At 44.7% G+C, this 14595-nt stretch overlaps 1 protein-coding gene across 1 annotated transcript in view; it reads left to right on the top strand.

Annotated features, from left to right (window-relative positions):
- The first annotated feature begins 2344 nt into the window (after positions 1–2344).
- Positions 2345–14595, top strand: part of GRM7 (glutamate metabotropic receptor 7) — an 817195-nt gene continuing 804944 nt past the window's right edge. Inside the window, exon 1 of the mRNA XM_033865318.2 lies at positions 2345–2863. Within this exon, the coding sequence (XP_033721209.1) occupies positions 2345–2863 (519 nt within the window). The remainder of the gene's footprint in view (positions 2864–14595) is intronic.

Below are 14595 nucleotides of genomic sequence, written 5' to 3' on the forward strand. Positions count from 1 at the left end.
CTATGAGTGATGGATGATCACAGTGTATACAGGGGTAGCTTCGCATAGCTTTTACATCACTTTTCTTGAAGGTGGCAGTAAAATGGTATGTGTTTCCAAAATCAAATAGTGTAACATTGCCCAAAAGATATACATAAAGCATTTAGAGGAAGGCGGCTCCTTTTTCTTTTAACTCCGGCACGAATTGTCTATTGGACAGTGGTAACCCTATGTCATCAACCTCGTTACTCCAGCAGAAGTCCAGGGATTAGCCCTGCATAACTCTTGTTAGCCTCTTCTCGCTTCCTTGAACACTGTAGCCAGAAGGTTATTTTCCTCCTCAAACCTTAAGTATTGAAACCTGGAGGAGGGACATGTCTGAAAAGAAAATGATGGACTGGACTTTCCCTAGAAGGAAGATAAATGGGTGGTCAACAAGAAAAAAATTCTCTGTACCAGGAAATGTTTGAAGTGTTGTTTGGGTATCAAAAAATGGGTGCCCTACACATAAAGCAACAAAGGATATTGGTCTAAAAAGAACACCATGGCCAAAGGTGCATGGCCTATTTCAACAGAGGATTTGAAAGTTAAAAGTTAACCTGTAAAACATTCAATTCAATTTCATCATTTTACAGATGGGCAAAGTAAAACTCAGGCACAGGAACAGAAGTTCCAAGGTCATACAGGTGGTTGGTGGAAGAGACAACCAACTTCCCAACTTCTGACTTTTTAGGGGGGTGTGTGTGTGTGTTGTTTTGTTTATGTGCAAGGACATTTTTCTTTAGTACACTAACATTACAACAGAAAGTATAGTCTTGTTTTGGTTTTCTCTGTGCCCTCAATTCTGTATAAGACAGTTTCGCTGCACTCCAACAGAAAGGCTCAGCAAGAGTAGAGACCTCCATAAACAGTACACGTGGGCACCAAGGGCAGATACGTTGCCCTTCCTTGTGTAGGAACTAGGGCCACTTGTTGCTTTAATGGGCCAAGTTTGGGCTGGACCTGCAGGAGGGGACACCTTTGAAAAACAGCTTCCTAACTGCACTACAACCTGCTCTGGCATCCTGATTCCACTCCCCAAACCCCCCAAATCTTCAGCCAGGAAAAAAAAAAAAAAAAGAATGGACCACTGGATCACTGGATCGATGGGGAGATTTCTGTCTGCTCCTCCTACTGTCACCTCTTTCTTGCTATTTCCTGCCCGAGGAAACCTGACATCAGCCCAAAAGCATCTCTGGAAATGGGTAGGAGGGAGCCTTACACCTGTCAGCGCCAGAGAAGAAAGTGCGCTCTGCAGAGTTCTCAGTTGTGCCATCTCTTGCGATGAAAGGAAGAAAAGGAACGAATCCGCCACAGATTTACTGGAGACCAGGGTTACTTCATCCGGCTCCGGCCACAGTAACCCCTGAAGACCAAAGATGCATTTCCATTCCCAGCATTTCTTGTTGGCGTCTTTCCCTACAGGCTAGCCCAGTGCCTGGCCCCGGAGAAGTCTCTGCGTAAAGGTTCTTGAGGTCATAAATCAGGCTCCTGTGTGTATGTGTGTTTTTCTTAGGAAAAACTGGCACAGACGAATTAGCAGTAGAGACTGGGGTCTTCCTACTACCCTTCATGCTTGGCGGCATCACCTTCCGACTACCTCGCATTCTCCCGGCGCTGACAGCCCCGGCTCCGGACCTCAGGGTTGGAAGTAGTCAGCCCCAGATAGAACCGCCCTGTCCGGGGCTGATGCCACCCTGTGCCTAGAATGTGCGTGTGGGTGCAGGCGGGCGAGCGAGCGGCTTCTACACTGAGACAGAAGCAGGAGCTCAGCCTTCGCCTGCGACCTGCAATCCCCAGATTCCCTGGGGACCTCGAAACTCCCAATCGGAGGCACTCCCCCCCCCCCCACAGCCGCCCACCCATTCCCCCCGCCTTACCTCAGCACGCAGCCCCTCCCTGCGTGATGATGCAAAACCGTGGGGAGGGCGGGCGCTGGGAAGGGTGGGGAGAGCCTGAGAGCGAGCGAGGGTGGGAGGGAGTGGGCGGAGGTGGAGAGGGAGCCGAACGCGCATTTAAAGCGATAGCCATCCGCGCTCTCTCCCCAGTGCTGGGCTGTTGGAGAGCTCGAGCTGCAAGCCACCGAGCGCGAGCTCGAGCGCGGCGCGCCGGCCAGGGAACCCGAGAGCGCACGGCGCCCCAAGCTGGCAGGCGCCGCGGGACCCCCAACCCTCGCCGGCTGCCCTTCCCCGGGCGCTCCCACCCTCCTCGCCCGCAGGAGACCCTGGGCTTTCCCGGAGGAGCTCACCCCAAGGGGCCAGGACTTCGGCGAGCCCGCCACCGTCCCCTCCAGTGCCGCCGCCACCACCGCAGCCGCGGGAGCAGCATGGTCCAGCTGGGGAAGCTGCTCCGCGCCCTGACTTTGATGAAGTTCCCCTGCTGCGTGCTGGAGGTGCTCCTGTGCGCGCTGGCGGCGGCGGCGCGCGGCCAGGAGATGTACGCCCCGCACTCCATTCGGATCGAGGGGGACGTCACCCTCGGGGGGCTGTTCCCGGTGCACGCGAAGGGTCCCAGCGGAGTGCCCTGCGGCGACATCAAGAGGGAGAACGGGATCCATAGACTGGAAGCGATGCTCTACGCCCTGGACCAGATCAACAGCGATCCCAACCTGCTGCCCAACGTGACGCTGGGAGCGCGGATCCTGGACACTTGTTCCAGGGACACTTATGCGCTCGAACAGTCGCTCACTTTCGTCCAGGCGCTCATCCAGAAGGACACCTCCGAAGTGCGCTGCACCAACGGCGAGCCTCCGGTTTTCGTCAAGCCCGAGAAAGTAGTTGGAGTGATTGGGGCTTCGGGGAGTTCGGTCTCCATCATGGTAGCCAACATCCTGAGGCTTTTCCAGGTAGGGGGGCGCTCCCTCCGGGGCAGAGCGCGCCGTAGCTCCCCGCGCTCTTTATCCTGAAGGCTGGCTTGGACTCCAGGGGTGCGGGGTCTGGTCAGCCTTCGCTCATTTCCACCCTGGAGATGCTGCCGAATCCCTCCCACCTCACCCGAGGAGGTACTTGCCCTGCTTGATTCATTTCCCTTCCATCTCTTCCCTGTCCGCGCTCCACTCCATCCGGCTTGACATTCTGGATTTATGGCCCCATTAACAAGAAACAGTCTCCGAAAAACAAGGCGATGATTTAAATGGGTTTGCATTAGAGTGAAATATGGTTCCAAAACAGGCTTGTAAAAGTGCCGGGCTCCTGTGAGAGCCAGTTAGGCGCAAGGAATATGAAAGATGAGAAGACGCCTAGAAACTAGGCATTTCTCAACTCCCCAGCTTCCCTGCCCCAAGCCGCCCGACAAGCTGCAGCTCCCTTGGAAAATTTCGAGAAGAGCTTAGGGAGGCAGTTCTTAAACCGAAGGCTAGGTCTTCACCTACATTTGGACGTGAATTGCCCATTTCGCTCGGGTTGGATTTCGCGACCTGTAACCTGTCTCTGCGAGGGCATGGGGCGGAAGGCGTGGGGACTGTCCTCAAGCGGGGAGAAGCCACCCGCAGACGTGCCCCCAGGTGATTTGCTCTGGGCAGTTGTTTGCACCGTCTAAACTGCCTTTGCGATCCGGCCACTGGCAGGAGCCGGGCGATCAGCTTTCTGCTCCTGCCAGCTCAGAGCCCGGAGGTGAGCTCATGCTAACTGCGAAACACAATCGCTTTCTCTGCACCCACCCTGTGCCCATTCTTTCCCACGACCTCCCTAACGCAGCCCCCAACCCCAGTCCTGGGTTTTGAGGACGATTCTCAGAGCCAGACAAGAAGGCGCCTGGAGGGAGGCAGTAGGGTGCGCTGAGCAAGGCCGGGCGGTCCTCCAGCTCCGGGTGCAGGCGGGCGACGGCGGAAGATGCGAGGACGGTGGATCGGGCCAGCTGAGCGGTGGGCGGTGCTGCAGTGCTCTCTCACCGCCTGCTCCCGCAGCCTCGGCCCCACGGCTCCTGTGCCGCCCTGGGTATAGATGGATGGCTTCTGGATGAAGAAATTGAGTTTCAGGGTCTGGGTGACTATGGGTTCTCTTGTTTCTCTTTCTTCCTGTGTGTCTCTCTCCTTGTGTCTCTTTCTCCCTGCTGTTTTTTTTTTTTTTTTGGTCTCTCTGTTTTTATGTTCTCCCTTTCAATTTCTGCCTCTTTTCCTTCTCTACCCCTATCTCCAAGTTTTTTGTTCATCTCTATCTTGAAGTGATCCTTTCCTAATGCCCAGCTCTCTCCCTGCCTGGTAGGACCCAAGCTCAGTTAGTCCCTTCTCCAGATGTTCTGGCTGACCCTTATGCTCCCCGTAGCTAAAAAGTTGGCTCCCTCTCAAGTGCCTTTCCTGAAGCACGTTGGGTTTCTGGAGGGGACTCCTTGTGAGATTCAAGCTGTCACTACATCAGCACCCAGGAGTATGAAGTTTGTGTTTGTGCCAGAAGGAGGGGTGCCTGTCTAAAGCTGCAGCCTGGTATGGCCCCTCTGAGCCTCTGAGCATCCCTAGCACCTCTTTAGTATGCCACCATGGAGATCTCTAGATGTTTGCAAGGCCAAAAGTGCCTCCGGGCAGCCTTCGCTTTGAGGTAATGCTTTCAGGAAGAGCCTGGGTTGTTGTAAGCAAAACCCAGAAGCACTTCCTTTACCTCTGAGCTTAAACTAGAGAACCTGAGGAGGCAGCGCTGCAGGGAGGATGAGGCCAGAGGTCACCTGAGAACCACAGGGGCACCTCACAGTATTTTCCTGGAGCTCTGGGGGTTGAAGGCACATTTGCTGTTTGACATTTTTAAAATTATTTTGGTGCCTTCACTTGGAGCTTGGGCAGTACTGCAGATGGGCCTGCCTGTCGAAAAAAGAGTAAAATCTTAAAGTCAAGAGAGAGCTTGCAGACTAGGCTGAAGGATTGTGTTTGCTGAAAAAGATTCCAGGGGGAGCTGATTCCTTCTCTGGTGTGTGGATCTGAGGCACTTGCAAGAAAAGAAAACGCTTGCCTTATGCTTAGTTCCCCCGTTCCCTGGGCTGGGAAGGAAAGGAACTGAATGCCAGCATTAGCAGTGTGGGTTGGGACCAAAACCATTCAGAGAAAACACTGTCATTTTCCTCTAATTTGCAAATTGCAGCTATTCATGTTGGATTGAACAGCTGAGGGAAAAGAGCCCCCAGTTTTCACCTGCATTTATTGAGAAGAGGCTGGTAGTAGGAGGGATGCACCAACTTGTAGCTTGTGCTGCAAGCTGGATATAAGCTTGGTGTGAGCATCCTGGTTAACCACTGCCCATGTTCAAATATACAGAGATAGATTCCAACAATCTCTTCCAGTAGCCTTATTTTTGCGTGTGATCTTAGAAGATCCTGGCATGTAAGTCCAGTCCCCAGTTTCCCAGCCTCTGTAAACCTGCAAAATGAATAGAGAGAATAGTGGAACACAGACCCATTGTTCAAAGGCACAGTCACTTTAGGGAAAGAGGAAAAGAACGGGTAGGTGAATCTTCTCTGGGATTGCAGGGTTCAGCTCAATGAAGACTGTCCTGTATAAAAGAAACTCCTCTAAATGGTTGAATTCTTAGCTCTCCAGAGATCTGAGTTTTCTTTTCCCCAGTCCCTGTGGGGTGCTGTGGGGAATGTGCCAAACCTATCATTTGAGATAAAAATTTATGGTGAGGTAAGCTTCTAGGCTGGGGGAAGGAAGACTTAGTGACTGAAATGGGGGATGCTAAGCACTGGGGGGCAGGAAGGAACAAGGAGATAGTAATGGATGTAACAAACGCTGCAGCTGCCAGCAAAGCCTGGATTGAAGTTCCTTCCTGAAAATGAGGACCCGGGCAAGAATGACCACTCAGATGTAAACAGTGTCTCTGACTGGGCATTCTCATCTGCCTGCCGGTGGGCCAGAGCTGAGCAAGTCCTTTCTCTCCTCTGTATGCACACTGAATTGGTTAGTAAGTGACATGTCAGAGGACAGGAATCATATTCAGTGGATCTTTCAAATCCAGGAGTTTGAGGCTAATGAAATTAGTGTGTGGCCAGGGCTCTGCCAACTAGAATTAAGTCACTGCAGCCACCCTGCAATGCATTTTCAGCCTGAAGGGAGCATCAGGGAGGAATTTCGGGAGATTTGTTTCTGAGCCTGTACAAAATAATACTCTCCTAATGCTAAGAAAGATTAAATGTAAATTAATATTGACTACGAGTAACATATTTAAAAAATAATCGCAGAGTGGGGGATGGCTTAAAGTGGAGAGATTATATAATATGGTGTCCAAAGAATAAATCTCCCCTGACCACTGTTTCATGGGCTATAAGTAAGGTATATTACAATGGAAAGTAATGGGAACGTTTTTATTCAAGGCTTCTCTGCTATTGACTTGAGAGCAAACACTCTGAGAGTATAAATTACTCTTGCTATGTGCTGACTCTGAATGAACAATATTTCATGTGCAGTGACATGGTCTAAGCTATAGACTTGGAATTGAATGGCATCTGTTTCAATTGTTTTGTTCTCTCAAGAGCAACTAGATAGAAAAAAGTGGTCAAGTTGACCCTTGTGGGAGCGTGTTGCAAATCTAAACCTGTGTCCCTCGTACCATAAATGAAATACATTCGTAAACTTGTAAGTGTTTTCCTTCTGTTCATTGATGCTTGAGTATAATCTCAAACTTTGGCAGCAACACTTTATACATAAGTACTTGGTTTTCTTCCTTTCTTCTTTCTCTTTCTCCTCTCTCTCTCTGTTTCTCTCTCTCTCTCTCTCTCTTTCTCCATCTTATGTAACCGGATAAAACTGGGCACCTAGGATGATGTGGTGTTACTATAGTGGGATTTTTTTAAAAAAAAAAACAACTCTAACTTACCCTTTTAAAAATTTCATAAATACAGGTGTCAGTGCCATTTGGAATAGTATCTATAACAATTTCTGTCTCCACATTTACTGTGTTTCTGCAAATTTACCTAACAGATGGTGAGTGGGCAATTTTTAAAGGGGCATTTTTTAAAAAGAGTGGAGAGGGAAGGAATAGAGACAGACACATACTATATTTGAAGTTACCTCCACGTGTATTTTATGTATGTATACTCATACAATTAAGAAGTCTTTGGATGTTTTCTCTTCAAGAATAATTCAGATAATGGATTACTTAAATTTCATAAACATTTAGGGTTTAACAAATTTGTTACATATAGACGTTGTATCATGGATTTAAAAGACCATAGCCAATTACACAAAGTATAGTCTAGTCTCAGTCCTGCCATTAATTAGCTATGTTACCTTACGTCATTTAATTTTTCTAGGCCTCATTTTTCTCATGTGATGTTTTTTCTTTGAAAAAGTATAGTTTCTAGAAGTCTCTAATCTCTGTGTCATAGTTCAGCTTGGAGAAAACCTGTTCTTATCCAAACTCCATGACATTGTATTTCCAGCTCCAACTTTGGACTTTGAGTGAGTTGGGGGCAATTTTTAAGGATATTTTCACACAGCTTTTTTAGTTAATATCAGTCTAGCTGACTTCTCATACTCAGACTTTGTCCCATATTCTTTTACCAGTGTGTTCCTTAGTCATATATATGAAGACTGTTGTGGGAAAAATGACCTCCTGGGTCAGCTTACTGCAGGGTCATCGACACAGGGCAGGGAGTAAGATTCTGTGGATTTTACAGAAGCAGATACAGGTTTCATTATCCATGTCCTCTCCCCTTTCATCTTACAAAAACAGCAGGCTTTTCTTGGAGAACTGCCAGATAATGCCACCCTGCCTCCTCACGGGCCCCGGGGATGAGTCGCCCAGGGACTGAACTCCAGTAAAGCAGGTGATTGGCTCATGTGTAGGCATCTGACCTCGGCTAAGTCTATCAGACTCCTCCCCAGGACTTTTCTCTCAGAGAAAAATGGAAGAATTGTCTTTTCTCTCTGGAATTTCTAAGCTGGGGAGATATGACTTTGGGACTCCCAGTGACCGTGCAGCACAAGAAGAGACTTTCTGTAAAATAAAGTCTTGCAGAGGTAAGCAGGGCTGAGCGATGGAGAGAGAGCTGGAACCCTGCTGATACTCTGGAACTTCCAGATCCAACTGTATCTGAATATGGCTGCATCCCTGAATTTCTAGTATTTGTTTGTTGAGGTTGTTGTTGTTGTTTGGGTTTTGTTTTTAAATTTCCTTTGACTATTTTGAATTTGTTTTCAGCCATGTGCATTTGAAAGCATCATAGCTAAAAGAGCTAATTTCCTACATTAATGTCAGGTTTGCTGACTGGCATTCCTTAAGAGAAAAATCATATCTGCTATTTTCTTTAAATAAAATCCTTCTAGCTCAGGTTTGAGATATTCAAAACTCTGCCTCCTACCCCCCTCTTTCCAACATTTACTATATCACCTTGAAGCATTTGTGACCACATCTTTCCCATCTAGACGCAATTGAGAGAGAGAGCAAAGACTTCTGATATAAACTGCAACCTATACGCCTCCTACCTGGAAGCTTTAGAACATACTTGATTCTTGTCATTAAAGCAAATCTTTTGTTGTTGTCTCCAGGGCACAGAAGCGTTTTCATGGCATAATGGAGTACAAAGTACATTAAGCCTAACTCTACTTCTCACCCTCTTTTACTTTAAATAGGCAGAAAAGAACAATCTCAAACACATTTTCCCAGCAAATAAAATACATATACGATTATGTTTAGAAGACGTTTATGCAACATATAGTTAGACTGATTAATTAATGGACCTTTCGCCAATTGGCACAGTAAATATATATATTCAATGTGCTTAATTAAAAAGAAGACAATAACATATTTTTACAGGTTAATTATCTGAGAAGAGTATTGTGCCAACACACTTGATACTACAGTATTTCATGTTTGACAAGTAATCTTCTTTCGATTATATTTACTGCTAAATGTTTCTTGGATTAAGCTATTAAATTATAAGGTCAAAAGTAAAATGATATGAAATTACAATGATAAAGGGACACATATCCCACTTTATGAGAATAGAAGTTCTAATTTCTTTTCAGTACTACTAGTAGTGACCACAGTACTAATTTGGGCCCTTACTATGAGCCACTGCGCCCATATACATTTAGATCTTACAGTAGTTCTGCAAAGGGCATGTAATAATCCACACTGTAAAGCTGAAGAAAGTGCTTCTCATAGCTGAAAGTCACATAGCTGGTGAGTGGCAAAGTCTAGATTCAAACTTAAGTCGTCTGACGATGCCCAGGTTGTTGACCACTATGTACACTGCTCAATTGTTGCACCAATAAAGAAGTGCTTGAAATAATTATAGATTTGTCTACCCCGAAACTGCAGTGATTTAAAGACATCAAAGTTGCCAGTTGCTTAACCACATCTACTTACAGTAAGAAATTACATTTTATTTCATTTCTAAAACAAGATTAATTCTGCAGGCCCATAGAAACTTGAGCACACAAATCTTACCTCCAAATGAAAGATGCTTGTTTTCCATTATTCAACAGATGGCCCTGTACAGGGGCAATAAATATATAGTAGAATTTTCATTCAAGTAAATGAGAAGAGAGGTTTCTTCTTGTCCTGATTCAGTGCCCATCATTATGGATTATGATGGCTCTTCCCAAACTTTACTTCATTCACTCCACTCTTTCTACAAAACTCCAGTGATGGAATCCATCATTCAGATATATGTGCAAAGCGAAAGGACTGGATTAATACAGTTGCTGAAAGTCAAGTGATAGAGCACAGGAAATACGTCCTAATAAATGCAACATTAATGCTTGTGTGGGCCTTGGAGTGAGGGGTAGAAGAATTTTCAGTTTAATGGAATATTTTGCCTCTTGCTATGAAAGTGTGGCTTCATAGTCTTGTAATTGGTCATTTACAGAATCCTCCATCTCTGGGTTTCATGCTTTCTTTACTCTGCAGCTGTTGATTCCTTCTCTTGTTCTGGATGGAAGATAGCAACGAAGCCACTTCAAAGGACTCAGCCTGCCTTTTTGTGTTATTGTTTAGATGAAGATATTTCCATTTATTAAAGCACACTATTTAAACATTTTTATCATGTTTCAAACTTGACTGTGTTCTGAAGGTATGAGCACAGGCAGACATAATGGGGGATGTTTTCCAGGAGAAAACATACTCTTATCAAAGGAATTATCAGAATTTTCATGTAGGGATTAAGAATCAAATTCTGGAGTTAGACCTGAATTTAAATTCATACAACTTATTACCAGTCTCATCTTGATCAAACGGTTACCACACTTCTCATCAATTTCCTTATCTTTGAAAGCGGAGTAAGAGAAGTATGCCTGGTGGAGTTACACATAAATCTCAACTGATAGAATATTCATAAGGATTTTGCACAAAATATACATGGAAATATTTTAGCACCGAGTTTAGCATGCGATTCGTCTTCAATACATTTAAGAGCTATTATTTTATTATTATTATGCTATCATTAAATATCACTATACTTAAATGTCATTATTGCTAAAATTGCTGTAAAATTACCGCAATAACCCATGATGAATTCCCCTCTTCTGTTTCCTTTGTTTAAATGGAAAATATATATATAAATCTAGACAGAGAACACTTTAGTGATACTATTCAGTGGAGTGAGAATTTCCATGGCACTGATTAAAACAAATCCTGAATTGCATGGACTTAAGGTAGCAGAGAGGGGCTTCCCTGGTGGCGCAGTGGTTGAGAGTCCGCCTGCCGATGCAGGGGACACGGGTTCGTGCCCTGCTCCGGGAAGATCCCACATGCCGCGGAGCGGCTGGGCCCGTGAGCCATGGCCGCTAAGCCTGTGCGTCCGGAGCCTGTGCTCCGCAACGGGAGAGGCCGCAACAGTGAGAGGCCTGCTTACCGCAAAAAAAAAAAAAAAAAAAAAGATAGCAGAGAGGCTAAGAGATTTCAAGTTAGACATCCCCAAGTGTGAATTCTACTGTGACCCTCTTCTAGCTCTAGAACCTTGAGGAAGTTACTTAAACTTTCTGAGCTTTACTACTAGTTTCCTCATCTGTATCTTTTTCAGGACTATTTATCAAGCATCTTCCTGTTCTCTATGCTTGGACGTATCAATGAATAAATTAGACAAGAGCCTTTGCTTGCGTGCTCCTTCTTGCATGTTCTCTCCCTCCTTACACTCTCGTGTGGAAACAGATGTTATAAATAAATTCTATACTTTGTCACAAGTTGATGGGCGCTACGGGATAAGGAAAAGGATGTGAAGCTCACTGAAGAGGCTTGGGTTGGGAGTGCTGGAGGAGTGTACAGGTAGGTTCTGATTTTAAATAGGGTAGTCAGGGTGGATTTTATAAGTTGACATTTGAGCAAAGACTTGAAGTGAGGGAGTTGTCAGAATGTATGATGCGGAGACCACTCCCTGGGAGCAAGAATAACCAGTCCCAAAACTCTAAGGCAGAAATATGCCGGGCAGCTTGGAGGAATATCAAGGAGGCCACCCTGGCTGACTTAGCCAGTGGGGAGGAAGAGACAGCAGGAGGGCTGGAGGTCGGATATGTGATGGGATGGATTGGGTAAGTCCTGGGAGGCCATCACATGCATTGTGTCTTTTACTCTAAATGTAGGCAGCCAGGGGCAGGATTTTAGCCAAGGTGTGGCATGAACTGTGTCTTGTTTGAAAAGCATAACTCTATCTGTGGTCTTGAGGATGTGGGGAGAGAGTGGAGTCAGGGAGAATCTCGGGAGGCGACTACAGGATCCTCGAGGTCTATGTTGGTGGCCTGCACCAGGCTGCTAGCGGCTGGTAGTTCTCAGAAGTGGCACATTGGGAAGGTTGTGACAGCATTTCGTGGTAGATTGAATGCAAGAATGGAAAGGAAGAGGGGGTCAAGTGTGGATTCGAGATTTAGGGCCTGGGGAACTGGAAAGGTGTGGTTACTGTCACCTAAGATGGAAAAAGTTTGGGGTACAGCATGTTCGGGGGATTAAAGACCAGTTTTGGAGGTATAAGATTTGAGATGTTTTCTTGACGTCCAAGTAGAGATGCTGAGTACACAGTTGGATACACAAGTCTGCAGTTCTGAAGAAAGGTCTAAACTAGAGATACATTTTCATAAAATGGAGATATTAAGAATAATTACATGGAAGCGCTATTTTAAAGATAAAATGAAGTAATGCAATTAGCACTCTGTCTTCTCAAAACATTTAATAACTATTAGCTAAAATAATTACCTGAAATGAAAAAATACCTATAGTTTGTTTTGTTGTTTGCAGTAAAAGTGAATAAAATGTCACAATTATTTTAATAGTATTTGTGACACAGTAGTTTTAGTTAAGACACCATGACTACAAACATTTACAATAAACCTTTCAGTCTCCTACTTTTCACTCTGATAGGGTACTTGGAACCATATTTTGTAAGGTTTAAGTTAGTTGTCATAGGGTACCTCTTTAATTAGAAGTAATTCTGAACTGCCTAGTTCCATGCAGTTTTATATACATATATGTATAATTATTTTATGATTTATCAAACTCAGTTGAAAATTTGCATCACTGATGTACATTAGAATTTAAGCATTTACCCAGGTATTCAAGGAAAAAAATGTACTTGTAATTTCCATAGGGGTACTTACTTTCACATCTTGCCTTCACTTTGCAATTGAAAAACATGGCAGGGGAAATATTATCTAACTGGTCTTTGAGTTCCCCTTAGCTATCTGCAAGTCCTTAAACAGCCTTTGTGGCTTAACCAAAATTCTCTTCCATCTTCATTCCGCTAACAGACATTGGTCTAAGCATGTACTTATACTAAAAAATGCATGACCACGTTGTCTCTACACATCTATAATTTTATGTTAACACTATCATTATGTAAGCTATACTTTAATTGTAATTATAACAGATTTTATGTCAACACACATCCATTTCTAGTGTTCATCTGGTGTTCAAGGGGAGAGCAGCATGTAGTAAATTTTATCAAAATATAACATCTGAAGAATAGAACAGAGGGTAATTGTGTAATTCTGTATTCACTCTAATTAAGTTCAGTGGAGTTGGCATAATAGAATTAAGATGAAAAAAAAAAAGACATCGAGGTACCATGGCTCCCTCTCCTAACACACCCTTTTCGTATCCGAGAGCAGAGACTCAGCACCTTTCTGTACAGAAATGGAGACAGGAAGAGGCCAGAGGATGAATGACAGGCACAAATGAGGTGGAACTTTGAAGAGCAACATGGAAATGAAATACTGCTTTTGTATTTGGTAGGTGGGGAAAATGTACCAGCGTGTATGCCTACTGGGACCACGTTTCCCAGAACAGTTAAGCCCAGTGTCAACTATGCTGTCCCACCTTCCTCATAAGTAGGAACATACTGTTACTTGAATCTTTGCTTCCTGTTTCTTGATACCTGGTTGAGAAGATTATCACAGGAAGTGCATCTTGTTAGCAAATACACCGTTTTGAAATGATTGAAACTCACTGAAGAGTGGCAACTCCAAGCTTGCTCTCTCTTGATCTTGGACTATTCAAGTCTGGAGTGCAGGAGTGGGTTATGGGGAAAGACCACTGGAATTCTTACGTCTTCAGCATAATGGTTATAGCATAATTGTTAGGAGTGTAGGTTCTGGTTCAAATCTCTGCTTTCCACTTGCTAACCATATGAGCTTGGGCAATTTACCTGATTACCCGCACCTCAATACTCCTGCCTATAAAATGATGTTAATAATATTTCATCCTCATAGACTTGTTTTCAATGTTAAAATGAAGTCACTTACACCAAGCACTTAATACAATGCCTAGAGCATAGTAAAGTCTATTATTATTACTATTACTACTACTACTACTACTATTATTATTATTACTGTCACGATGCCAGGTGCTATTTTTCCTATGCCTTATTCCACTACTATCTTCTGCCCTGTCCCCCAATTTCTGTCTTGTTTCTGTACAAGGGTAGGATTGTCACAGAGCATTTTCTTTCCCTAGTGTCTGACTCTTAGTCATCAAGGTGACTGGTCCACGACCCGGCATTCATTGCTGCTCGTTGAAGCAACCCGTTCTGAGAAGGGGAGTTGGATATTGATGCCAAGTTCGGTCAAGGAGAGAGAATTTTCTCTCTTCTGCACTCAGGGAGCTAAGTGAAATATTCAGGCCTCAGAAGGAGAATCAGGCAAAGGGCAACATGCTTAATTTCATACCTTAGTGATTAAGAACAAGTCAGACAGGCTGGATTTGAACTCATTTCCGTCATGTACTGACAACGGGATCTTAGGTGCTTTTGTAACCCCTCTGAGGCTCAGTCAACATCTGAAAGAGACGAGTAACATTATCAGGACCTAGCGTATAGCCTCGCTGTAATAAGTGAGTAAATCCTTTTAAAGCGTTCAGCACGTTGTTTGGCATATAAACACTTAATAAAATTTAGCTTCTTTGACTACTACCACTGCTAATATTATTAAGTAGCTGTGCAAATCCGAGGCCCATTTTTTTCTTAGATTGCACATAATCGTTTGGACAACCAGCTCACATCGATCAACCGTTGCTTATATATAAACCCCCATGAACCCAAAGGTGCTTTAACTCTCTCCCAGTCAGAGCCTGTTCTGGGGGCAACACCCGGACTACCTCCGTCATCTTTGCCTTTATTGTCACTACACTCGCCTGCTGTACTGAGCACTTTCTGTGTGCCAGGCACCAA

This window comes from Tursiops truncatus, chromosome 10 (assembly GCF_011762595.2).
Source record: "Tursiops truncatus isolate mTurTru1 chromosome 10, mTurTru1.mat.Y, whole genome shotgun sequence".
Lineage (NCBI taxonomy): Eukaryota > Metazoa > Chordata > Mammalia > Artiodactyla > Delphinidae > Tursiops > Tursiops truncatus.